Source organism: Talpa occidentalis, unplaced genomic scaffold (genome assembly GCF_014898055.3).
Source record: "Talpa occidentalis isolate TD23 unplaced genomic scaffold, MPIMG_talOcc4v2.1 talOcc4.16, whole genome shotgun sequence".
Lineage (NCBI taxonomy): Eukaryota > Metazoa > Chordata > Mammalia > Eulipotyphla > Talpidae > Talpa > Talpa occidentalis.
Window position 1 is genome coordinate 81480164 of NW_023601653.1, and position 25210 is coordinate 81505373.

Here is a 25210-nt window from a genome sequence, read left to right on the forward strand (position 1 = left end):
GCGGGCCGCGCGGCGCCTGCTGGACGACGAGGAGCGGCTCACGGCGCGGACGCTGCTCCTCAGCCAGCGCGAGCTGCCCGCCTGGGTGAGCGCCCGGCCCGGCCCGGCCCCCGCCCCCCGCCCCCCGCGCCCCGCGGCCCGGGACTCCCCCTCCGGGCCGGCCGGCGGCGGCCGGGACCCCTGGGGGCCCGTCCCGGCGCGGGCGCCCCCCGGCCGGCCGTTGGGTGGCCCCTCGCCCGGGCGCCGTGCGTGCGCCCCTCGGGCAGCCCCGCGCCCCCTTGGGCTTGTTTGTTTCAAGCCCTTTGAGGGCCACCAAGTTCTCCCTTTTCCCGCCGGGACCTTGGGACGCGGCCCGGGACCCTGCCCCGCAGCACCGCGGAGGCGGCCGCTGGCCCGAGGGCGGGGAGCTGCGGGAGGGGAGCTGGGGGCGGCGGCGGGGAGCTGGGGGCGCTGGGGGCGGCGGCGGGGAACCGGGGGCGCCGCGGGCGGGCAGTGCGGGCGGGCAGTGCGGGCGGGCAGTGCGGGGCAGTGCGGCGCGGCTGCTGCAGTGGCGCTGCCCACGCCCGCGGCCACACCCTTTCCGGACTCGCGCCAGGACCCCGCTGTCTGCGCCCCCGCCGGCCCGGCTGGGGCCTCCCGCGCGCCCGGCCCGTTACCCGGCCCCTCCCTTCCTCGCTGCCGCGGGCGCCCGGCCGTGGAGTCGGAGTCGACGGTGGCAGGCGCGGCCGCTCGCCCGCCCCGCGACATGCGGAGGAAAGTTCCTGGAGCCCCGGAGCCCGCGCGGCCTCTGTCCTCCGCCTGCCATCGGGGAGCTGGTCCCGGGCCGCCCACGGCGCCTCACTGAGGAGAGGCGACCCCGCGGGGCCCCTCCCCGCCCCCAGAGGCCGCTCCCGCTCCCCGCCCCGCCTCGGCCTGGAGCCCCGGGAGGTGGAAGGTGGGGAGAGGGGCCGGATTTCCCCAGCTGTGGTTGACAGGACCCCCCCAAGAATGTGCCGCCGCCCTCCCCTCCTTGCCACAGCCGCCCCGCCCACTGCCCTGTCAGTACCACACCCCAAGGGAGACCGACACCCTGGGGTGCCCAGCCCTGCCGCAGCCTGGCTGTGAGGAAGCTGGTTTCCCTTCTGCCGACACCCGCCGGGCTCTGGGGGCCGCGGCGGGGTGTGCTCACCCCCTGCCTTTCCCGCCCGCAGGTCAGTTTCCCGGATGTGGAAAAGGCGGAGTGGCTGAACAAGGTGAGGACAGATTGTCTGCATTTTCTTCTCCACGGGTGGAGCCGGGTTCGTCCTTGCCAGAGCTTCACCCCGGCGCGGCCCGGCCCCAGCCTCCTTGCAGGGGGACCCTGTCTGGCCCTCGAAGGGTGGCCGGGCCTCCCGTGACACCGCCCTGTCCTCTCAGATCGTGGCCCAGGTCTGGCCCTTCCTTGGCCAGTATATGGAGAAGCTTCTGGCTGAAACTGTGGCCCCTGCGGTTCGTGGCTCTAACCCCCACCTGCAGACGTTCACATTCACGCGGGTGGAACTGGGTGAAAAGGTTTGTGCGCTGAAGGGAAAGTCATGGAAGGAGGAGATGGAGCAGGAGAAGGTGGGTGGCCAGGGGGGCTGAGGTACCCCCCCCCAAACCCCTGCCTCAGAAGCTCATCTCTCTCCAGCCCTTGCGCATCCTCGGGGTCAAGGTTCACACTGGTCAGAGAAAAGACCAGATCCTGCTGGACTTGAGCGTCAGGTAACACTTCCTGCTTCTCCTTCATCGGGGTCCTGGTCAGTCTCCCCACTTCACTCCCCTGCCCACTTGAGCCTCGGGCTGACCCTTTTCTCGCCACCCGCCAGCTATGTAGGTGATGTGCAGATCGATGTGGAAGTGAAGAAGTATTTCTGCAAAGCCGGACTCAAGGGCATGCAGGTGGGGCGAATGTCAAGGGTCCCCATGGAGGGGGCCTTTGCCCTAAGTTTTGTTGGACTTGGGGAAGCGGGAGTCTGGAGGGGGAGACGGCCCTTCCTGAGGAAGACTTTCATCTTCTCTTGTCCAGCTACATGGTGTCTTGCGGGTGATTCTTGAGCCACTCGTTGGGGATCTCCCTATTGTGGGGGCTGTGTCCATGTTCTTTATCAGACGCCCGGTAAGGGAAACACGGAGAGGGGTGGGGAAACAGAACTGGGAGGAGCGGGTGGCCGGCCCTGGGGATGGGGGGTGTGGCAAGAAGGCTGAGGGGCTGTTAGATTAGAGGCGGCCGGGTGGCGTGACCGCACTGTGTGGTCTCTGCTCATCTCCTTGCTCTGCTCTTGCAGACCCTCGATATCAACTGGACGGGGATGACCAACTTGCTCGATATCCCAGGACTCAGGTATCGAGGCTTTATTGCGCACCTGCTGCCTGTTCCCGCAGTACAATAAGCAGTGGGCGCCCGCCGGGAGTTGAGTTGGGAGATTACACAGAACCGTGGCGGTTGGATACTTTGGCTTTTCTTGTGGGGAGCACGGACTAGGGAGAGGATAGAGAGGGCTGCGAGGTGCACGGCAGCGGCAGAGAGAGGAAGGAGAGCAGGAAGCGGGTTGAAAGTAGGTCAGTGAGGGGGAAATCAGGGTAAAAGTAACAGAAAAGGTTTTTCTTTTTTTTAATTAAAGATTATTTATTTATACAAGAACCGGGGTACAGGCCAGAGGCGCGGGAGGGTGAGAGGATTCACCAGAGACAGAGCGGGGAGCAGAACAGGCAGACTGACGAAATACACTGTTGAGGGGAGCAGTGGGCGAGACAGGAGAGGTCTGCTGCGCCATGTGGGCTGGCCGGGATTGAACCTGCGCTGCAGAGGCTGCGGACAGCTTCACAGCGAGGTGTTCAACCCACTGCACCACAGGGGAGGCCCCAGAAAAGAATTTTCAAGAAAGAACTTTGCGGGCCTCCCCGGTGGCACAGCGGTTGATTGCTGGGTTGTGAAGCTGCTTGCAGCGCTGCCTCTGCAGTGCCGGTTCCATCCCCGGCTGCTCCCCAGCCACCGGAGGAGGGCCCCACGTGACACGCAGACCTCTCCTGCCGCCCGCTGCTCCCCTCAGCAGTGTACCTCGGTCCTTCTGCCTGCTCTGCTCCCCGCTCTGGCTCTGGTGAATTCTCTCACCCTCCCGCGCTTCTGACTGTACCCAGTGCTTGTATAAATAAATAAATAAATAAATCTTAAAAAAAAAAAAGGACTTCGCTCTAGCTTTCCTGCTCTTTTGGTTATGGAAAACACAGTTGGGGTGGGAGGATATTGGAAGTTAGGGCCCCACTCACCTCCTCTGCCCGTTCAGCTCACTCTCTGACACCATGATCATGGACTCCATTGCCGCCTTCCTCGTGCTGCCCAACCGGCTCCTGGTGCCGCTCGTGCCCGATCTCCAAGACGTGGCCCAGCTGCGTTCTCCTCTTCCCCGGGTATGGCCGCTCCCCATGAGGTAGGCCCCTTTCTCAGGCACCCTGTGCTGGCTCCTGAAGTTTCTCTGATTGCTCCCCCAGGGCATTATTCGGATCCACCTGCTGGCTGCTCGAGGGCTAAGCTCCAAGGACAAATATGTGAAGGGCCTGATTGAGGGCAAGTCAGACCCCTATGCGCTCGTGCGCGTGGGCACCCAGACATTCTGCAGTCGTGTCATTGATGAGGATCTCAACCCCCAGTGGGGAGAGACATATGAGGTGGGAGAGCTGAGGAGTGGGGCGGTGTGAAATGGGGAGGCCCCAGGAGGCTGTGAGCAAAGATGCTCCTCACAGCTGTAGCTCATGAAAGCCTTATGCCTCTGTGCATTGCAGGTGATGGTACACGAGGTGCCAGGGCAGGAGATCGAGGTGGAGGTGTTTGACAAGGATCCTGACAAAGATGACTTTCTGGGCAGGTGAGACGGTCTATGTTGGGGTTGTAAAGCCCCCATGCTACCAGAGTCCCAGAGGTAATTGTAACCTGTTCTGGGCCTGTCAATTGTGTCACCCCCTTCCCAGGCGCCCCCCCTCTCGCCCCCTACAGGTGTGCACAGACAAGTCTCTCGAGAAAAGGGGGAGTGAGAGCTGCCAGGTTTTTCTGGGTAGATGAGTAGAAGCCAATGACCTGCTACTGATCACAACCTCCTCCCATCTCTCCCTCTCGCCCTCCCCAGAATGAAGCTGGACGTAGGGAAGGTGTTGCAGGCTGGAGTGCTGGATGATGTAAGTTGAGAGCAGAGGAAGGTGGGGTGTTCTCACCCGCTGAGCAGACAACTGTTGCTTTGCTGTCCTGACGGGAGAGAGTTTGAATGGGAATCTGAACCTCGCTTTTTTCTGCCTCTCATTCCAGTGGTTCCTTCTCCAAGGAGGGCAAGGCCAAGTTCACTTAAGGTTGGAATGGCTGTCGCTTTTGCCAGATGCAGGAAAACTGGAGCAGGTGACCACCACAGCAGACAGGAAGCTGGCGGGGGAGCAGCAGGTAGCTGGAAGCATAAGAGACTGGGGGGCCAAGGTCTGACTACTGCCACTTTCCACCAGGTTCTACAGTGGAATCGCGGCGTCTCCTCCCGGCCAGAGCCCCCATCAGCAGCCATCTTAGTGGTCTATCTGGATCGGGCCCAGGATCTCCCTGTGAGTGGCTTCTGAGGGCAGGTGAAGGGGCAGCCTGGAGCAGTTTTCCCACACCCGCTTTTGCCACTGCCTGCTGTGCTCCCGCGGCAGCGACATGTAGTGCGAGGGTTCCCAGGAGGGGAACCCACCTTCCTTCGCCGAAACAAAACCCCAAACACCTGAAATGGTGACCCCTGAATTCTACCCCCTGCAGCTAAAGAAGGGAAACAAGGAACCAAACCCCATGGTGCAGCTGTCAATTCAGGACGTGACTCGGGAGAGCAAGGTGCGGGCCACGCTGGGTTGTGGGAGAAGTTGTATGTGTTAGGGGCTGTGGGAGGAGGCGGGGCCCGGAGAGGCTGCTCTTGGGAGAAGTGTCCTTTTTGGAATGCCTGTAAGACAAGCATTTTCTGGAGAAACAGGAATGTGCTGAGGCATGTGCCCTTAATCCCACCCTGTGCACCGCAGGCGGTCTACAGCACCAACTGCCCCGTGTGGGAGGAGGCCTTCCGGTTCTTCCTGCAAGACCCTCGAAGCCAGGAGCTTGAGGTGCAGGTGAGTCAATCACCATGTCAGCCCCTGAGCACCTGAATATGCTCTTTTCCCGGATGTGTTCCATTTCTTGTCTCCACTTTCTCCTCGGATCTCCATTTTCCATCCAACTACCTAGACTCTGCACATCCTCTGTCTTTCTTCACTACCCATGTATGAGTCCAGAATTGTGTTTTATTTTTGTTTATTTTAAAAAATTTATTTAATGTGGGGGGGTGAGAGGATTCACCAGAGACAGAGTGGGGAGCAGAACAGGCAGACTGACTGAAGTACACTGCTGAGGGGGGCAGCGGGCGAGCAGGAGAGGTCTGCTGCGCCCTGTGGGTTTCTCCCTGGCCGGCCGGGGATCGAACTCATGCTGCACAGGCTGAGGATTGCCTCATAGTGCAGTGCCTACCCCTTTGTGCCACCAGGGAGGCCCCTCAACACCATTTTTAAAGATCACAGAAAGTATGAAATACTGTCTCTTCTTCACAAAGCTTATCAGCTGCTTTCATAAACAGGACACACATATAAAACCATGAATGATTAAATATTAACTAGAGGGAATAAGATGCGGAGGCGTGCTGCTAAGGATGACCAGAGAAAGGCTGGAGTAACAGAGTGTTAGTGAAGAAAGTAAGATTTTTTTTTAAAGATTTATTTATTTATTTATACAAGCACTGGGTAGAGTCAGAAGCGCGGGAGGGTGAGAGAATTCACCAGAGTCAGAGTGGGGAGCAGAGCAGGCAGAAGGACCGAAGCACACTGCTGAGGGGAGCAGCGGGCGGCAGGAGAGGTCTGTCATGCCATGTGGGGCCCTCCCTGGCAGCCCAGCACTCAACCGCTGTGCCATCAGGGGAGACCCAAGAAAGTAGAATTTTAAGTGGACTTTGAGGACTAAATAGGATTTAAATAGGTGGGGGGAGGGAGGAGAAAAAAGCAGAAGGGAGAAGAATGAGAACTTTCCAGGTAATGGAAACAGCAACAGGCGTGCGGTTGACAGAGTGAAGCGAGAGTCGCATTAACTTCCCCAATGTGCTCCCCCTTCCCCCAATCTCTTCACTGCACCCCCTGCTCCCAGGTGAAGGATGACTCTAGGGCCCTGACACTCGGGGCTCTGACCCTGCCGCTGGCTCGCCTGCTGACTGCCTCTGAGCTCACCCTGGACCAGTGGTTCCAGCTCAGCAGCTCTGGCCTAAATTCCAGGCTCTACATGAAACTGGTCATGCGGGTAGGAGGGCGCGCTGGGCGGGGAGGGGCCCTGGAACTAAGAGCAAGGAAGGGGCATCCTCTCAGATGAAATGAGCTTCCCCCAAGGTGGCAGCAGCCAGCAGGCACACAGGACAGTCTGCTCCTCTGGCTGGGGGAGAAACGCTGTACGGGTGGGGTGAGTGCAGAGGGCACCCTTCAGGTAGAGGTGAGCCCAGCCACACCCTGCCAGAGCCCTGGCTCTGCCCACCACCCCGACTAGCTGTGCTTTGCTTCCCGACCGCCCACCCTCCAGGTCTTGTACTTGGATTCCTCTGACGTGCGCTTCCCCACTGACCCCGGGACCCTCGGTGCTTGGGATGCGGACAGCGAGAGCTCCCAGAAGGGCAGCAGCGTGGACGCCCCACCGCGACCCAGTCTCACTACTCCTGACGGTCACTTTGGAACTGAGGTGAGTCTCTCTGGGAAGCACTAGGCTCTGCTTGTGCGCAAGCCCGTGTCAGGCTGGTTCTGACTGGTTTCTCTCTGACGGCCATCTGGTGCCTCGCCCTTTGCAGAATGTGCTTCGGATCCACGTGTTAGAGGCCCAGGACCTGATTGCCAAAGACCGTTTCCTGGGGGGACTGGTGAAGGGCAAGTCAGACCCTTACGTCAAACTAAAGCTGGCAGGTCGAAGCTTCCGGAGCCGTGTCGTTCGGGAAGACCTCAATCCCCACTGGAATGAGGTTTTTGAGGTTAGAATTGTGTGGTGGAGACTCCCCTCCATCCTGCCCTTTTTATTTATTTATTTGTTTATTTATTTACACATGCACTGGGCACAGTCAGAAGCGCGGGAGGGTGAGAGGATTCACCAGAAACAGAGCGGGGAGCAGAGCAGGCAGAAGGATTCGAAGCACACTGCTGAGGGGAGCAGCGGGCGGCGGGAGAGGTCTGCGCGCCATGTGGGACCCTCCTCCGGTGGCCGGGGAGCAGCCGGGGATCGAACCGGTGCTGCAGAGGCTGCGGGCAGCCTCGCAACCCAGCGCTCAACCGCTGCGCCACCGGGCAGGCCCCATCCTGCCCCTTTACTCCCCTAGCTCTGAGAGTAGTTGGAAAAATGTCTGGGGCTCAAGAGATTGGGAAGGGGTTCAGTCGTTTTGAGAAGGGCCACTGACTGCTTCTGAGGAGAGAACTGCCCTTTCGTCTGCACTAGGTGATCGTCACATCAATTCCAGGCCAAGAGCTAGACATTGAGGTTTTTGACAAGGACCTAGACAAGGACGACTTTCTGGGCAGGTGAGCGGGTGAGAGCCCAGGAGTCCAGGGCTGGCCTCGGGGAGACGGACTTGGCTCCAACCATCCACCTCTTGCCCAAATCGTCCTCCTCCACAGGTGTAAAGTGAGCCTCACCACAGTCCTGAACAGCGGCTTCCTTGATGAGGTGCGTATGGAATTAGGTGAGCACGGAGACCGAGTCTCGACCTCATGGTCTTTCTGTCCCCACGCCCCATTCTCTTAACAGTCTCTCCCCTTAACCCTGCCGACTTGCAGTGGCTGACGCTGGAGGACGTCCCGTCTGGCCGCCTGCACTTGCGCCTGGAACGTCTGAGCCCCCGTCCCACTGCTGCGGAGTTAGAGGAGGTGAGACGGGGCCCTGGGTGGGTCGGAGTAAGCTTTCCTGTCAACTCCAAGCATATGCCAGATCCCGGGGCGTCAGTTACTGCTCCCCAACTCCCCGTGGGTCCCCCGCCAGGTGCTGCAGGTGAACAGTTTGATCCAGACGCAGAAGAGTGCGGAGCTGGCGGCGGCCCTGCTGTCCGTCTACCTGGAGCGGGCTGAGGACCTGCCGGTGAGACCTGCCCCCACCCCCAGAGCCCCCCGCCCTTTCCCCACCTCTCTCAGGCGCAGATCCTCCGGGTGGATTTGGAATAATACATTCCAACTCCTCTTTCCTGGGGTGTTGCTGGGGTGGGAAGAATCATCTGCTCAAGGCCAGGAAGGCGGTGGCTGTCATGTGACAGTGGGGACATGGCTGCTGGCTGGGGATGTAATTACTGAGGCGAGAGGCGGGATCTACCCCACTAAGTCCACATTTAAGACGGTTTTTCATACTTAACACAATATCCTCTGTCTAGCTCCGGAAAGGCACCAAGCCTCCCAGCTCTTACGCTACCCTCACCGTGGGAGACACTTCTCACAAGACTAAGGTATGCGGAAATGCCCCTGCAGGGCTAAGACTGGGAGGGTAAGAGTTGAAGGAGAAGTGTCAGCTACTGACGGTAACTACCCCTCGTCTCCACCAGACGGTGGCCCAGACCGCAGCTCCCATCTGGGACGAGAGCGCCTCCTTCCTCGTCAGGAAACCGAACGCGGAGAGCCTGGAGCTGCAGGTACTGCCACTGCTCTCGCGGGCCTCTGCGCTGACCCAGGCGCGGGGCGCGCGCGAGAAAAGGTCTAGTTCTCATCCTTGTGGCGCTCGCGTTCTTCGGGGAGAAAAATGACCGTCGAGCACTTCCAGGCTGGAAAGGGCCGAGGGAAAAGGCGCTGTGTGGGGAAAGGAGGTCCTAACGCGGACGAGCTGACCAGGCAGGGGTAGCGAGGCCGGCGTCCTTAAAATGACCTCTGAGCTGCAGGTTCATTAGGATCTGACAAGAAAAGAAGGGCAGGAAAACTCTTCAGGTGGAGAAAAGAATAAAGAACAAAGAGACAACTTTTAGATTAGAGAGGCGGGGAGGAAGGGACAGCGGCTCTGGAACATCTCGCTGAGCATGGGGACTACTTCCAGGGGGCCAGGGAAACGTGAGGAGGGAGGGCGGACAGACCTGTACGTGCATTTCAGGAAGATCCTGCTGATCGCCAGGGACAGGGCGGACGGGGAGGGACAGCACTGCAGGCAGGCGGATCAGTTAAGAGGCTGTTAGTCACTGAAGCAAAGAAATGACAAAGGTCAGGTGGTATTTGGTGGTGATTTTAACATGGCAGCGGAAAGAATAAGCGACAGCCTAGTTGCTGGCTCCTGAGTCTTTACCGTGGGGTGACTGAACAGAAAACGGTGCCACTGCTGACACAGAGAACTCACAAAACGGGTGCTTTTTTTTTTTTAAATTTTAAAAAAAAGATGTATTTATGCATACAAGAGCTGGGGTGAGGATTCCCCAGAGACAGAGTGGGGAGCAGAACAGGTAGATTGACCAAAACACACTGCTGAGGGGAGCCATGGGGAGACAGGAGAGGTCTACTGCGCCATGTGGGTCACCTCCCTGGCCGGGGATCGAACTTGTGTTGCAGTAGCTGGAGACAGCGTCACAGTGCCGAGACTTAACCCCTTGCGCCACGAGGGAGGCCCAAAGCAGGAGTTTTTGAATTTGCAATCTGTGAGGAATAACCACCCAGAGGTCAGCCTGCAGCCCACTGGGGCGGTCCTCCCTCCCGTTTGACCATCACGAGCAAGCAAAGAGGAGGCAGCTGCAGTCAGAGTGCAGACAGTGAAGGGGGGCCGTGGTGGGACTCCAGCGGGGAAAGGGCAAGGGAGGAAGCAGAGCCCCTCACAGCAGCCGAAGTGGAGCTTTAGGACACTTGCCAGGACAGAGTGGGAATGGAAGCCAAAAGCAAGCAAGCGACCAGATGTTGCCAAGAGGGTAAAATCAGATGACTGAAAACGATTCGTTGCCTGTGGAACTTGGAGGTCACTGATGATTGGGGAAACTTCAGGGCATAACTGGAGTAGAAACCAAATTTCTGTGGGTTGAAGGTGGCACAGAAAGTGAAGAGAGAAGGGAGGGGGGGGAGAGGAGAGATGGAAGGCAATAGGAATGCTGAGACTTAGGAGCGAGGAGTCAAGAAATACCTTCTGAAGTTGATAGAAATTGGGGCCTCCCTGGTGGCACAGGGGTTAGTCTCAGCACTATGAAGCTGTCTCCAGCCACTGCAGCCCGAGTTCCATCCCTGGCCAGGGAGGTGACCCGCGTGGCACAGCGGACCTCTCCTGTCTCCCCTTTGTTCCCCTCAGCAGTGGATTTCAGTTGATCTGTCTCTGGTGAATCCTCTCACCCCCTGTACCTCTGGGCTGTACCCCAGTTCTTGCATGCATAAGTAAATAAATTAAAAAAAAAAAAAAAAGCAGAACAGGAAATAGAGAATTTCATGAGTAGAAACCAGCAGAATTTAATGTAACTATGAGCAACACTCGCAGAGGTAGGGAAGAGATGCAGATGAACTTATCATCTTTCAAGGCAGGGGTAGATACTGAAGTTGGCAAATCAGGAACGCGGATGGGCATATTAGGAGGCTGCTGAGACAAAGGACACAGGCAGGGTTAAAGACTGTTCCATTTGGAATACGGAAACGGGGGTAGGATAGGCATTTTCCATTTTTCTGTTTTCTCCACTCTCCAGATAGTTCTAGAATAGTGTGCGCGCTCTTGGGGCGTACGGCTCGTCTTCCCTGGATGAAAAGGGAAGGGAAGCGGGGGCCGGCAGCGTGCCACGGCTCCCTGCCGGCACAGAGGGGGACGGGTCTCATTAAATCCACCCCATCTTGGCCCGCAACGCCAGGATACACTGATGTATTGGCAGGCGGCTTGCGTCCTGATGACAGCCCTGTTGCCCCACAGGTTCGGGGCGAGGGGACGGGCACGCTGGGCTCGTTATCCCTGCCCCTCTCGGAGCTCCTCGGGGCCGACCAGCTCTGCCTGGACCGCTGGTTTTCGCTCAGCAACGGGCAAGGACAGGTGCTCCTGAGAGCACAGTTGGGGGTGAGTGCCGGGAGATGGGGGGCAGGAGGAGGGCAGGGTGGAAGCAGAGTGTGTTCAGAGCCGTGCGCGCGCGTGTGCGTGTCCCCGGCGCCCCCCACCCCCCCAGGCTCACTGCTTCGTTGCCCACCTAGATCCTGGTGTCCCAGCACTCGGGCGTGGAGGCGCACAGCCACACCTACAGCCACAGCTCCTCAACTCTCAGTGAAGAGCCAGAGCTCTGGGGGGGGCTCTCTCACATCACATCCTCGGCCCCGGAGCTCCGGCAGCGCCTGACGCACGGCGACAGGTAAAGGGTGGGGCAGAGAGATGGGGTGCAGTCAGGAATAGAAAGGAGAAGCTGCGGGTGCCCTAGGTCCCGGCTTCCCCCAGACCCGTCCCCGTCTCGCCACAGTCCGCCGGAGGCTCCGGCCGGGCCTCTGGGCCAGGTGAAGCTCACCGTCTGGTACTACAGCGAGGAGCGGAAGCTGGTCAGCATCGTTCACGGCTGCCGGTGAGCCCCCGCCTGCCCCATCTCCCAGGTGTCCCCCTCCCTCCCCGGGGCCGCCTCATGACGTTCACCGTCTGCTGCAGGGTCCTTCGACAAAGCGGACGGGACCCCCCCGACCCCTACGTGTCACTGTTGCTGCCGCCAGACAAGAACCGGGGCACGAAGAGGAAGACCTCCCAGAAGAAAAGGACCTTAAATCCCGAATTCAACGAACGGTCAGTCGGTGGGCAGTCCAGGGGGGACGGCAGGCTCGGGGCGAAGCCCGGCCCTGACAGCCTGTCCCGCGCCAGGTTTGAGTGGGAACTGCCCCTGGATGAGGCCCTCCGGCGAAAGCTGGACGTCTCTGTGAAGTCTAACTCCTCCTTCATGTCCAGAGAACGTGAGCTGCTGGGGAAGGTAAAAGGGCACGGGCGGGCGATCCTTTTCCGCTTCATAAGCATGATGACTGGGTGTTCACGCGGCTGTGTGAGACGTGCCTCCCTTAAACCTTGTTACGACGTCAGCACGTTACCCTTCTGACGTGGGGAGAAAAAAAAAGGCACGGGCGGGTGGATAAAGGTGAGAGTTAGAAGTTGCCAGACCTGGGCCTCCCAGGTGGCGCAGCGGTTGAGCGCTGGGTTGCGAAGCTGCCAGCGGCCTCTGCGGCGCCGGTTCGATCCCCGGCTGCTCCCCGGCCTCCGGAGGAGGGTCCCGCATGGCGCCCAGACCTCCTGGGCCTCCTCAGTGGCTCAGTGGTTGAGCCCTGGGTTGCAGGGTTGCCCGCGGCCTCTGCGGCGCCGGTTCGATCCCCGGCTGCTCCCCGGGCACTGGAGGAGGGTCCCACGATGGCGCGCAGACCTCCTGGGCCTCCCCAGTGGCTCAGCGGTTGAGCGCTGGGTTGCAGGGCCGCCTGTGGCCGTTTCGATCCCCGGCTGCTCCCTGGCCACCGGAGGAGGGTCCCACACGCTGCCCGCTGCTCCCCTCAGCAGTGTGCTTCAGTCCTTCTGCCTGCTCTGCTCCCCACTCTGGCTCTGGTGAATTCTCTCACCCTCCCGCGCTTCCCAGTGCTTGTATAAATAAATGAATAAGTGAATAAATGAAGTTGCCGGAACCAGGGCTGTGGCCCCACCAGGGAGGACGCAGCTGAGCGACACAGCTTTCAGGCGGACTCCCCTCCGCACTGGCTTGGGACCGGGGGTGGGGTGGGGTGGGGCTGATAGTGGATGTGGTCTTGGGAGAAAACAACCCCTCGTCCCTCCCGCCCTCTACGCACAGGTGCAGCTGGACCTCGCGGAGATAGACCTTTCCCAGGGCGCGGCCCAGTGGTGAGTGTCTGACGGGCCGGGCGGGCCTGGACACTGGGGCGGTCACGGGAGGGACGGAAGGATACAAGCCCTCGGGTCGTGCCTCGTTGACAAGAGGACGCGGAATCACCTGTGTGTGGGCCTTCTCTGCTTGTCCTCGCAGGTATGACCTCACCGATGACAAGGAGAAGGGCAGCTCCTAGGAGCCAGGGGTTACCAGCCTGATGCTGTCACCTTGCCTTGCCTCTCGCTGCATCACCGCCTCAATGTGAATGAGCCTAAAGCTAAGGCTCCTGGGGGAGCCTGCGCCCCTCAGCCCGCTCACCTCCCAGGCCCACATGGGGTCTCTGACCTAGCCAAAGAAACTGCACAGCCTTTACCCTCCCGGGCTCTGGAGCAGGGGCCTGAGCTGGCCGCTCCCACCTGCCTGCGCCCTTTCTCCCGTCCTCCCAACTCCTCAGGGCCTTCCGCGCCTGTGCCTGGCCACTGGCAGCACTAGCAGTGGCATCAGCTTATGCCAAATACAGCTTTTGGGAGTATTTTTTCTTTCACTGGACAGTCTCCCCTACTGGGAACAGCCGGGCAGGAAAGCCGTGGGTGGGGAGCTGCGCGGGCGGCGCGGCCCGGCCCCTCGTCCAGGTGCCTCCCACCCTCCTCAAGCCTGTCCTGAAAGCTGCACCTGCCGCGGTGACGGGGCAGCCTCGTGACTCACTCTGGGACGGGGGGACACGTCTCCCCCTTCAAGTAGCCGAGACCAACTTCTAACCTGTGCCGCAGTCGTGGAGGACTCGGGCCAGCCGGGTCGTTTTTTGTCCAAGTGCCTTGGCTGTTCACTCACTGACTAGAACTGAGTCTCTTCATCTTGCAAAACTCTGCCATTCCACTGTATCGGAAACATGCTCAGCCACATTCTACTCAGCCGCCTGTGTCTCTCTTCCTTAGGGACAGGGAATCCAGTCTCCCCATCAAATGTGTGCTATTGTTGTTTTTTTGAAGGTTTATTTATGCATACAAGAACTGGTGTGCAGGCCAGAGTGGGTGGGGGTGTTTACCAGAGACAGAGTGGGGAGCAGAACAGGCAGATCTACTGAAATCCACTGCTGAGGGGAGCAGTGGGGAGACAGGAGAGGTCTGCCGCACCATGTGGGTCAGCTCCCTGGCCGGGGATGGAACTCTTGCTGCAGTGGCTGCAGACAGCTTCTTAGTGCTGCATCTTAACCCCTTGTGCCACCAGGGAGGCCTGAATCACATCAGTTTTAATTGGTGGTCGCAATCTACTGTGGTTGCAGACACTGAGACCATTGCAGGGCCTCCCTAGAGGTGCAGGGGTTAAGTCTGCAGTGTATTTCAATCTACCGGTTCTGCTCCCCACTCTGTCTCTGGTGAATCCTCTCACTCCCCACACCTCTGGCCTGTACCCCAGCTCTTACATGCATAAATCAATCTTTAAAAAAAATGTCCTAAAGAACTCAAAATCCAGGAAGGAACAGTGATCAGGCGCATGAATAACTATTAATACGACACATAATTGAACATAAGGAAGGTACAGGGAATCCCAGGGCTCGCTGACTGCCCTGACTCTCTCCTCGGCTCCTCTCCCTCCCTCTCAAACCTTTCTGCAAACCTAGTTCTACGTGACACTTCCCACCCATGCCCATGCTACTGTCTGTACCCATATTTATACAAAGCTCACTCTGGCCTCCCCTGAAACCTGGCTCACCTCCCAGGAGACCTTATTCACCTAGTGCAACCTCTAGCGGCGAATGTTTCTGAATTTCATATACTATTCTGGGAGGTGGGATCTGCATTGTTTTGGGGCCCCAATCCTGTTTCCCAATTGTTACTGTCAGTAAAAATCTCAGTTGTTTTGGAAATGATGCCCACCTGGTAGACTCTCTCTGCCTTCTCTCAGCGCTGCCATTCCTTCCTACGTGGACGCGCAGCATTTACTGAAGGGTCTGGCGCCCTGACCGCTGCTATTGTTCTGTTGGCTTCAGTGTACACAGTGAGTCATTCAATAAACAGCAGCACAGTTCCTCATTGTGGACACTGCTGTTTTCTTCCCCATGCCCTTTCCACTCCGCCCCAGTTAGCTGGAGTCCAGCCACCCCCGGGGGCAGGAACACATCCCTGGAGGCCTCATCAACCCTCCTTGCCCCAGGACTTGGCCAATCAAGGCCTGGTATTTCCTGGCCCACAGCGCCTACTTTGAGGGTGGATGGGGCGTGCGTTTCTCTAAGTTGGTCTAGTCAAAGAGAAGAATCGAGTCTAGTGGTCAAGAGACGCTCACTCTCTTCCTCTTGTGGTTTGTGATCGCGGAACCACTGGACCTGAGCCACATCTGGCTCCTGGAGGGGACCCGGGAAGCTAACAAACAAACAGTAGCAAGAGAATTAGAAACTACCCTGAACTTCTGGAATAAAATGAACCATCCTACCTTGTGCCTATTCAATAACATAAACCAATAAATCCTCTTTTCTTCTTGCAATCAGAAGAACAGAATGAACTCTCCTCAGACCCACTGAACTTCACCTAACTACCCTCAACATGCATTCCCATGGCCGCCTCCGTCTTTCTATCCCTTGAAATTTTCATCTCAAAAGTGTCATTTTCTCCAATTGTGAGCTCTGCAACTCTCACCTCACTGAGCCTCTAGCCTCTTAGAGATTTTCCCTACTTTTTCAATATAAAAGGCAACTTGTATACCTACTCCTTCTTTATGTGACCTGGACCACAAATCCTCTTTCACTCAGACCCTCAGCTCCCTTACTTCCATGTTCATCCATTATCCTTATTCCACAAAACTCCAGTCACTGCCACTCCAGCTGCCTCTTTTCTCCTGCTCGAGGAGCTGAGTACTGCTGGCTGCTGGAAGGAGGAAATCACTACCCGTGGGCTGCGCCATTACAAATTCATGACCTTCCATTGCAACCAACCTCCATGCTGCTCAGCACGTTCCTGTGCAGAGAACAGAGGCGGCTCAGCATAGGCCCAAGGAGTACTTACTACCCAGTAAGCTGTCTCCCGTCTTCAGAGCACCCATCTCAAACCTTCACGTCTTTCTCAAGTTACCTTCTCCTACTTCCTCTTCTAATAGCAAATTGAATGACCTCACCCACTTCAGAGTTAAAATAAGAATTCTGGGCCTCCCTGATGGTGCAGGGGTTGAACGCAGCTCTGTGAAGCTGTCCGCAGCCTCTACAGCGCGGGTTCAGTTCCCGGCAGGCCAGGGAGATACCCACATGGCGCGGCAGACCTCTTCTGTCTCCCCCGCTGCTCCCCTCAGCAGTGGATTTTGGTAGATCCACCTGTTCTGCTCCCCACTCTGTCTCTGGTGAATCCTCTCACCCTCCCGCATCTCTGGCCTGTACCCCAGTTCTTGTCTGCATAAATAAATCTTTTTTTTTAAGGATTCTTTTTTTTTTTTAAAGATTTATTTTTATTTATTTATACAAGCACTGGGTACAGTCAGAAGCGCGGGAGGGTGAGAGAATTCACCAGAGCCAGAGCAGGGAGCAGAACAGGCAGAGTGACGAAGTACACTGCTGAGGGGAGCAGCGGATGCAGCAGGAGAGGTCTGTACGCCATGTGGGACCCTCGCCGGCGGCTGGGGATCGAACCGGCGCTGCAGAGGCTATGGGCAGCCTCGTAGCCCAGCGCTCAACCGCTGCGCCACCGGGGAGGCCCATAAATAAATCTTTAAAAATAAATGAAATGTAAAAATAAATAAAAATAAGAGTTTGATACATGGGAACTCTCTTCCTCGGCACTGCCTACGGACATGGCTGTCTCCCATCTGGCATCAGGGCTGCCCTCAGACCCCTCAGGAACCCCAAGACCATCAACAAGAGGACCAAGAAATTCATCCAGTTTCAGTCAGACCAACATGTCAAAATTAAGCGTAGCAGGCAGCACTCCCTCTGCCTACCTGTGACTATGCAGGTGCTTCTTTTCACCAACTCTCTCCCTCTGCAGGGCAGCAGCCTTCCTGCCTGCCCCTGAGCATGCCAGGAATTCTCACTGACCTCCCTCAGCAGAGGCAGCTCTCCTCACGGCCGCCTGCCTGCAATCATGCGGCCTCTCTCTTAGCAAACCTGTCCCTTTTGGGGCAGCTCTCCCAGCCCGCTGGTGTCTATGCATGTGTCTTTTACTCTTTTGTCCCTTTCCCTAATAAACATGCCCTTTAAATATTAAAAAAAAGTGTAGCTGGCAGAAGCCCCTGGCATTGACAATAGGGTGCGCAGAAGGTTCCAGGGCCAGATCTTGATGCCCAACACTGGTTATGGGAGAAACAAGAACATAAAGCCCATGCTGTCCAGTGGCTTCCACACGTTCCTGGTCACATCAGGGAGGTGGAAGTGTCGCTGATGTGCAACAAATCTTACCGTGCTGGTGTCGCTCACGGCGGCTCCTCCAAGAACCGCAAAGCTACCGTGGAAAGCGCAGCACAACTGGCCATCCACGCCCAACCCCAGCGCCAGGCCGCGCCGCGGAGCACGAACAGCCAGCTGGCGTGGACGCTATCGTGTGAATAAAACAACGAAACTGAAAAAAACAAACACACAGAGGAATCTTCAGTCTTTTGAATCCCTAACGAATCTCCCCATCAACATCGTGCTGTTAAGCGTCTGTCCTTAACTCTTCCCTTTTACCCAGAGTCTCATGCATTTTGTAATTTGAGTTCTTGGTACAGGCCAAGCTCTGTGTTCCGCTTGGCCCTGGCAGACCATGGGTGAGGCGGGGGAAGGGGCAGAGGCATAAAAGATGGAGGCCACAACCTGAGCACAGAGGACATCGGACCCCTTTGCAGAGCTGAAGGCGAGCAGGGGCGGCTCGTACGGGTTTGGCGGGTACAGGCAAGTGCTGCAAGCTGTGCGAGCTTCTGTGGGCCAGTAAGGTTTAGGCTTTATCAAAAGACTAAACATCCTTCCATGGAAGGATATTAAGTAGGGAGATGACAGGATCAAATATACGACTATGAAAGCTGGGAGGACCTGTGTTAGCTTCTTCTCTCTGCTTTCCAGTAGCCTAAAAATATTTCAAACAGATTCCCTGGCCCTTCAACAGACACAGAGTCAGAATCTCTGAGGCACAGTCTGGAAGATTGTGAGCTTACAAAGCTCCTAGGAGATTCTGTAGACAGTTAAGACTGAGAATCACATTTTGAACATAGCTTAGAATACTATTCTAGAACATTTCCAAAAATGAGAGCAGCGCGCTGTAGCGGCAGGAAGGGCACAGGTCAGGTTCTCTATGATCCTGTGCAGGCGGGTGGAGGAGGGGAGTCCTGGAGCCCTCGGTGGCTTTTTCAGGGTTTTATTGTGTTTACCAGGCAGGCAGGCTGGCAGGTCTCCCAGCCCCCGGTGAGTCTTCACTCTTTCTGGGCTCTCCGGCCTTCTCCCGGGGCGTCCCCGCTGTCTGTCACTGTTCTCCTTCTGGTGGTTCTGCTCGTTCAGTTCCTCTGGCGTCCCGTGAAGCCGCCCTCAGGAGCCCAGTCTCTCAGCCCAGGTGTACCCACCTACGCACGCCCACGCCCTCCTCCAGGTGCCGCCATCATCCATCCTAATGGCGGGAGGGCAGGAAGGCCTGACCATCATTTACCCTACACATTCTTAACACACGTTTTTTTTTTTTGTTTATATCTTGCATCTAATAAGGGTCTTCAAAATGGCACTTAGAAAGGACTATATTTATAAGCTACGTAAATATCGTAACACATCATCCTCTCTCTTTATCATGGGAACCCACTTGCTGGTCAAAGTGCCAGACATCTTCCTTAACAAATCCCTTCCTATTCACTTAGGGAACAGTATTCTCTCTACAGAAATGATTATCTAAACATATTAACTAGTGCTTAAAGAGTCAGTTCAGCTGGATAGGATGAACTACAGTAATTCAAGTTACTGAGACTAAAATTAGAAGTAAGTATGCAATTCCTAAGAACACAGAAATCACACAGGTGGGGAAGGGCAGGCATTTGTTACAGAAAAGCTACACTCACGAAGGCTAAGTCACCTATGCCCAATTAAGATCACGTTCAGCTCAGTCTGCATTAGGATTAAGAGACAGGAACAGCACAGAAAATGAAGCACAGTTCTCCACCTTGCATTTGCCAGTGGTCTCTATCTTTCCTCCTTGCACTACTTCTCTACAAAAACAGACCAAAATGCTAGAAAGTATAGCTGATACCATAACCCTTCTAACTAGCAAAGTGCCAAAAGCGGTTTCCAGCGAGAGGAGGAGGGGAAAAAACCAAATAGATCTTATCTTTAAATCAACTTCTGTGCAGGCAATGAAAGACGCAGAAAGACATCTGTGGGGGCAACGAGTCTTCTAACCAAACACAGGAGAAATGCATTCCTTTCTGCTCTCTTCATGCCTAGTGATCCTTAGTGGATGGAAAGCAGAAAATACCAAGCACCTCATTATGTAAGCAAGATTAGAGGAGCCCTATTTACATAAACCACTTACTCCGTGCCCAGCCCATTCGATCTTGCAAACGTGAACACATCCCATCCTCCCAACAGCCCTAGGAGGTCGGTTTTGTCCTTATTTTACTGAGGCAGAGAGAACTAACTTGTTAAGAGGTTACCAGCAACCACCTGGCAGAACCTGGCTTCCAATCTGAGGGCTCTGCTCTGAGCCCAGGCATTAGCACCCCCCATGCTGCCTCTGAGATAATTTAGCGCCTTCATGCAGTGCTGGCGTGCGAGGCCTCCAGGGACGGCTAACATCCTCCCCCTCCTATTTTTTTGCACGACCCATTTCTAGTCTCCCAGGAAACTGCCCAATGAGCAACGTCACTTACTGCCCATAACATCCACTGTGACTCACCCCCCAGACCTCCGCGGTCTTCTACTCTGACCCACTCCCAGCAGGACCGTGCACCCCCGCGCCCCAGCAAGAGCTGCGCCCCAGGGCAAGGGATGGCGGGCCTGCGGCTGATTTCCTCCAGGGGCGGCGACCTTTGATAACCGTGTGGGGGAAGGAGGCGTCCTGGGCTGTCCGGTGCTCAGGGTAAGGGCTGGGGAGCCCAGTGGGTTCCAAGGAGCCCCGTGAGGACCTGGCAGGGCAGCTGCGGTCGAGTATGAGGACGCGCCCTCCCGGGGGAGGCTTGGGAAAGTAACGGGGCTTCATTGTAAACCCTAATATCCACTTCCACTACCAGCTCATTAAAAAGTAACTTTGGGGGCCTCCCTGGCGGCGCAAGGGGTTGCGCCTCTGCAGCACGAGTTCGATCCCCAGCCAGGGAGCTCCCCACAGGGCGGAGCAGACCTCTCCTGTCTCCCCGCTGCTCCCCTCCGCAGTGGGTTTCAGTCCGTCCGCCTGTTCTGCTCCCCGCTCTGTCTCTGGTGGGTCCTCTTACCCCCCACCCCGCACCTCTGGCCTGCACCCCCGTTCTTGTATGCATATTTTTAAAAAAACTTAAAAAAAATAACTTTGGAGTTAGTGTTCCAAGTCACACAGCCACTGTTCCTGGTCAAGCCGCGAGAGGAAGCCACAGACCGCCCCACTCCCCGCGGGGGGGCCGCGCCGCCCCCCCCCCCCGGCCCCCGCCGCAGGCCCAGCCGCCCGGCTCCGGGCTCTCGCCCCAGGGCCCCCAGGCGACAGCCCGCCCACGCTCGAGGGCCCGACGGGACGAGACTCCGGGCGCCCCCGCGCGCCGCAGGGTCAGGGGTGAGGACGGTAACTGCCTTTTAGTTCCGGGACAAGAGCCGCAGCCGGGGGCGCCTGAGTCACCAACCGCCGCCGCTGCCGGAAGCCGCTGCACCCGCCCTGCGCCGGCCGGGGAGAGGCGCTTCCCGTGAGCCCCCGGGCGCCCGAGGACTACAACTCCCGGCAAGCCCCGCGGCCGCCGCAGTTAACCCTTGAGGGCCCGCGGCCGCCTGGCACCGCCCCCCACCCCCTCTGCCCCTCACCTGGACCTGCAGGGTGAGTTTTAGGGGTGGTGGTGGTGTGTGTGGTGCGGTGGGGGGGGTGTGTGTGTGTGTGAGAGTGTGAGAGAGACACACACACACACTCCGGGCAGGAGGGATGAGTGATTTTCCTAAAACGGGACAATTTGCAGTGATGACACTCAGATGCTTTGTGCCAGTGGAGACCCAGCATCAACTCTGAGTCGGGGTTTTTCATATGCACCTGGTGGGGGTGCGCGCCCCTGGAGCCCACAGGACCTCCCCATCCTTTTGGATTAGAGATTTTAGAATTTAGACCCTTTGCCTGTTAGTGTGACCATCCCCCTGGTGACACCACGGAGTCCCTCGGGCTCAGCAGGCGCCCTTTGACTTCCAAGACCACGGTCTCTGGAAAAGGTTTTCTTCCTCGAAGTGTGGGTGGTGGGTGTAAAACGAGATCTTGCCCCCACCCCCTCCCCTGAAGATACACGGGGTGCAGCCGCGGTGGGCAGCATGGATGTCTTTCTCTGTGGTGCACACACAGCTCCAGTTCTGGCTGCGAGGGCGGGAGCTAAGGACTCTTAAGTATCCCGGATTATCAGGCTGGGGTTCAGGAACAGTTCCCCTGTTCCTCATTCATGGGGGGGGGGGGTATGGATGAGCTGCTGATTGTTCTTCACCTTTTACTGCTCCAAGACCCCACTTTATCCCAGCTCACAAGGCCCTTCCCTGCCTTAGCTTTCATGAATCTAAAAGGCCTACTGTGCCAGAGTTAAGGGCTGCTCTGAGTCAGGGTTAAGGGCCTCCCGTGCCTGAATCCCCTTCTTTGCCTCCCTCCTACCTCATTGTCACAGGCAAGCATCCTAATCCTCATGGGGAATTTAACTCCCCTACTCTGAGCAGTCTCTGGCTTCCTCCCCCTACCCCCAAGGGGCCATTGTTCTGGCTAGTCGTTGGGCTGGGTGGACAGAAGAGAAAGACCTTGGGTGAGGGAACTAAGCCGTTGGAGGCCAGGGGAGCTAGGGCAGGCTGGAGCTCTCCTCTGCCTCTCCCTCCCCACTGCCAGCTGGCTCTCTGTCCCTGCCCCCGCCCCTTGACATCCCAGACTCCCTGACTATTTAAACAGAGATGGGTGCCCCCATCGTCACACTGTCCTCTGGCCACTGGACATCATGCCTCCCAAGAAGGATGTACCCGTGAAGAAACCAGCAGGGCCCTCTGTCTCCAAACCTGCTGCCAGGCCAGCACCAGGGACCCCTCTAGCCAAGGGCAAGGCTGAGCCCACGCCAGCTGTCCCCCTGACTCCCGGAAAAACCCAAGAGCCCCCCATCGATCTCTCCAAAGTGGCGGTGAGTCTCCAGAAAGTGAGGAGAGAATTTGGAGGGGGTGGTACAGCCTAGGGAATGAGGGGGTATCTAGAAAGTGGGGTATCAGTGAACAGTGGAATGATATTAGAGGCTCCTCTTCGTCCTCCATTTGGAAGCATTGGGGTTAGTGACTCTGCTGGAGTCTGTTGTTTTCTCTAACCTGTAGCACGGATTCGTGTGTGTGCGCACCACACACGCACACATTCCCACTGATCCCCTGCTGGAGGCAGGGATGGTGAGATGGGGAACATCTGGGTTCTGGGGACAGTTAGTTTCAGGGTGAAGGGAAGGAGCTGCTGCGTGACTATGCAGCTCTAAAGGCCACAGCTCTGAAGTCCAGAAGGGAAGGCTGAAGAGGACAGACTTGTTAGACAATCACAGCTGGGGGCCAGGGGTAAATTTAGCCTTTGTTCAGCCCCCAGTTATGTGAGAGATGCAGGGCCCAGGGCACTGGAGGGAGGGGAACAGGTGGATGGGATTAAGCCTGTTCTCAGGAAACCCTCCCCCCTATAATTCCTCCTCTTGGGATTTCCCCAAGGTCCAGAGCTGGGACTAGGACTAAGGTGGCTGGATTCCCATTCTGGTCCCTTCAGGCCCCTCCCCAGAAGCGGCTGCCATTTGGCTGGGAGGAGCACTGGAGAGATTTGAACGAGCCCTGTCATCCCTTCTCACCTGCTCTTTTCTTCCACAGATCGAGTTTAACAAGGACCAGCTGGAAGGTGAGGAGAAGCTGGTCCCCTCAGCCCACTATCAAGCCCCACGTCGGATCTTCGTCGGAGCTTCTTTCTAGTCCCCTAACTTTGGTCCTGACCTTGAAACCTCCCACACTAGTCCTCTGTTATGCTCATCGCTAGCACATAGTTTCTGAGCCTCCTTTCTGTCTGGGGGTGATGGGAACCCCTGGCCAATGTTGACCCTCCTTTCTACTTCAGAGTTCAAGGAGGCCTTTGAGCTGTTTGACCGAGTAGGGGATGGCAAGATCCTGTACAGCCAGTGTGGGGACTTGATGAGGGCCCTGGGCCAGAATCCTACGAATGCTGAGGTGCACAAGGTCCTGGGGAACCCCAAGAATGATGGTAAGGAGATCCCTAGAAAAACATGGATTTTCATTTGGGTGGTGGAACTGAGGAAAGTTGGTTTGGTGACAAAGGATGCTGGGGTGGATCTTAGGACTTCAAACACCGACCAGGGTCAGGAAAGCCTCTTGAATGTGGAACAGGATGAAGCCTTCATGGCGGGGGTGGGAGCTGGGTTCCCGTTGATGCCCCAGTGACCGCCCCCTCACCTCTCAAACCTCCAGAGCTGAAGTCCCGGCGTGTAGACTTTGAGACTTTCCTGCCCATGCTCCAGGCGGTGGCGAAGAACCGGGACCAAGGCACATATGAAGACTACCTGGAGGGGCTTCGGGTGTTTGACAAGGAAGGGAACGGCAAAATCATGGGAGCAGAGCTCAGACACGTCCTCACCACCCTGGGTGAGGCAGGGGCCAAGCTTGTGGGGAGAAGAGGAGGGACAAGAGGGGTGGCCAAACAGGAGGGGCCAGGGAGGGATTACTGTCCTGTCGGTGGTGGCCAAGAGATGGAAGTCATAGCCCTGGGGCAGAATCTGAAGAGCTTCCTCCTGTGGAGGCCAAGGCGGAGAGGCACACAGATGCGTCCCGCGGGGCAGAGGAAAGGGGATGAGGAGGGAGATCTGTTTCTGTAGTGGGAGTGTTACACGCACAGGGGAGATGTGGACACACACGAGGGCTAACAAGCAGCAGGTTTAGTGCACCAGTGCTGGGCCTCCCTGGGTGTGCAGGGGTTAGAGACACAGCGCTATCAAGCTACAGGCAGCCAGTGCAGCGAGTTCGAGGCAGCGATTTTGATCCCAGGCCAGGGAGATGACCCAAGGGCGCAACAGACCTCTCATGTCTCCCTGTTGCGCCCCTCAGCAGTAGATCCCGTTCTCCTCACTCTGCTCTGGTGAATCCTCTCACCCCCACACACCTCTGGCCTACACCCCAGCTCTTGTATGCATACATAAATAAATCTTTGAAAGAAAGAAAGAAAGAAGGAAGGAAAAAAAAAAAAAAAAAAAAAAAAAGCTCCGGTGCTGACTCAGCGGATTCGCATCGGGAGGCCGAGCCCGTCTGCAGGACGTCGGGGCTTCGATGCACCTTCAGGCTCCGCAAGGTTGGGGGGTTTGCACTGAGCTGGGCCTGGGCAGAGGACGGGGCCTCATAGCAAGAGGCGAGGCGTACGGCTGCACACCGAGGGTGCGTCAAGGGTCAGTGGTCGCGGGACCCCAGGGCCACCCCTCGCGGGTACCTGGTCTAACACAGGCGGGGTTCCCACCGCGGACCGCGCGGCCGGAGCCGAGCCTGCGGCTCTCAGGCTGCCGGGTCCCTCGCTTCAGGGGAGCGGCTCGTGTTCCGGGAGGCGGGGTGACTGGACCCCGGGACTCAGCCCCGGCGGTCAGGCTGCCCAGGGCTAATGCCGGGAGCTGGGTCAGGGGCACCCCTCGGGCCGGGGGTCCTGGGGACAGGCCGGGGGAGGTGCAGGCGGGGCTGAGCCGCTGCGTCTGCGCTCAGGAGAGAAGATGACTGAGGAGGAGGTGGACACGGTCCTGGCGGGACACGAAGACAGCAACGGCTGTGTCAACTACGAAGGTGAGGCGTGGGGGGCCCGGGGAGGCCGGGGGCGTGGGGGGTGGGGGGTGGGGTTGGGGGCCGCGGCGTGGCGCGCGGCCGGCCGCCCGGGCTGAGGGAGGTGCCTGTCGGGTGCGGGCTGTGACCCCGCTCTGTCTGCAGCTTTCCTGAAGCACATCCTGAGCGTCTGAGCGCCGCGGCCGCGCCCCCCGCCCCGGCTGTACCCCGGCCCGGCTGTACCCCGCCCCCGGCGCGGAGAAGCGGGGGCGCGGCGGGCCCCGAGCGGCCGAGGCCCCGCGCGCCGACCTCCCCTCCCGCGCCCGCCGCAGAGCCCGCCGCGGCGCAATAAAGAGCTGCCCCTCCCGCCCCGCAGACTGTGGCCTTCTTCCGCGCCGGGGCGGGCCCGGGGGGGGCGGGGGCCGGGGCGGGCCCGGGGCGCCGGGGCGGGGGCGCCGGGGCGGGGCCGGGGCGGGGGCGGGGGCCGGGGGCGCCGGGGCGGGGCCGGGGCCGGGGCCGG

At 58.1% G+C, this 25210-nt stretch overlaps 2 protein-coding genes, 1 long non-coding RNA gene and 1 other non-coding gene across 11 annotated transcripts; 3 read left to right on the forward strand and 1 right to left on the reverse strand.

Annotated features, from left to right (window-relative positions):
* On the forward strand, positions 1 to 15220 carry ESYT1 (extended synaptotagmin 1). Of its 2 annotated transcripts, none has more exons than XM_037514970.2 (31): positions 1 to 85; positions 1191 to 1232; positions 1396 to 1530; positions 1649 to 1722; positions 1827 to 1899; positions 2027 to 2116; positions 2286 to 2341; positions 3285 to 3408; positions 3490 to 3666; positions 3781 to 3863; positions 4122 to 4170; positions 4298 to 4384; positions 4486 to 4578; positions 4772 to 4843; positions 5026 to 5112; positions 6173 to 6322; positions 6596 to 6751; positions 6858 to 7034; positions 7493 to 7575; positions 7672 to 7720; positions 7831 to 7920; positions 8033 to 8128; positions 8415 to 8486; positions 8583 to 8669; positions 10892 to 11032; positions 11164 to 11318; positions 11424 to 11522; positions 11603 to 11734; positions 11810 to 11915; positions 12774 to 12823; positions 12966 to 15220. In XM_037514970.2, the coding sequence occupies exons 3-31, from the start codon at positions 1432 to 1434 to the stop codon at positions 13003 to 13005; spliced, it is 2847 nt and encodes a 948-aa protein (XP_037370867.1). In that variant the 5' UTR covers positions 1 to 85; positions 1191 to 1232; positions 1396 to 1431; the 3' UTR covers positions 13006 to 15220. The 2 variants fall into 2 exon arrangements, with proteins under 2 accessions (XP_037370867.1, XP_037370866.1); XM_037514969.2 differs by lacking the exon at positions 1 to 85 and adding an exon at positions 869 to 934.
* LOC119248049 (uncharacterized) lies at positions 8163 to 20299 on the reverse strand. 7 transcript variants are annotated; one of them, XR_005125858.2, is made up of 5 exons: positions 18132 to 20299; positions 17188 to 17347; positions 11160 to 12034; positions 9102 to 9203; positions 8163 to 8924 (listed from the first exon to the last, which is right to left on the reverse strand). It is a non-coding gene; the product is annotated as an uncharacterized LOC119248049 (long non-coding RNA). The 7 variants fall into 7 exon arrangements; XR_008552319.1 differs by lacking the exon at positions 11160 to 12034; XR_008552317.1 differs by lacking the exons at positions 8163 to 8924; positions 9102 to 9203 and adding an exon at positions 10218 to 10567.
* LOC119248521 (small nucleolar RNA U13) lies at positions 11937 to 12040 on the forward strand. Its single transcript, XR_005125951.1, has one exon. It is a non-coding gene; the product is annotated as a small nucleolar RNA U13 (small nucleolar RNA).
* On the forward strand, positions 19652 to 24937 carry MYL6B (myosin light chain 6B). Its single transcript, XM_037514971.2, has 8 exons — positions 19652 to 19819; positions 20504 to 20734; positions 21824 to 22046; positions 22756 to 22783; positions 22997 to 23140; positions 23365 to 23538; positions 24637 to 24714; positions 24856 to 24937. The coding sequence occupies exons 3-8, from the start codon at positions 21870 to 21872 to the stop codon at positions 24882 to 24884; spliced, it is 630 nt and encodes a 209-aa protein (XP_037370868.1). The 5' UTR covers positions 19652 to 19819; positions 20504 to 20734; positions 21824 to 21869; the 3' UTR covers positions 24885 to 24937.
* Positions 24938 to 25210: the final 273 nt, after the last annotated feature.

Excerpts from the sequence above, each read along its gene's own strand:
- MYL6B (XM_037514971.2), top strand. The coding sequence starts at position 21,870 with ATGCCTCCCAAGAAGGATGTACCCGTGAAGAAACCAGCAGGGCCCTCT. Across the intron at positions 22,784-22,996 it reads TAACAAGGACCAGCTGGAAG|AGTTCAAGGAGGCCTTTGAG; the intron begins GTGAGGAGAAGC and ends TTTCTACTTCAG. Across the intron at positions 23,141-23,364 it reads GGGGAACCCCAAGAATGATG|AGCTGAAGTCCCGGCGTGTA; the intron begins GTAAGGAGATCC and ends TCAAACCTCCAG.
- ESYT1 (XM_037514970.2), top strand. The coding sequence starts at position 1,432 with ATGGAGAAGCTTCTGGCTGAAACTGTGGCCCCTGCGGTTCGTGGCTCT. Across the intron at positions 4,579-4,771 it reads ATCGGGCCCAGGATCTCCCT|CTAAAGAAGGGAAACAAGGA; the intron begins GTGAGTGGCTTC and ends TACCCCCTGCAG. Across the intron at positions 5,113-6,172 it reads GCCAGGAGCTTGAGGTGCAG|GTGAAGGATGACTCTAGGGC; the intron begins GTGAGTCAATCA and ends CCCTGCTCCCAG.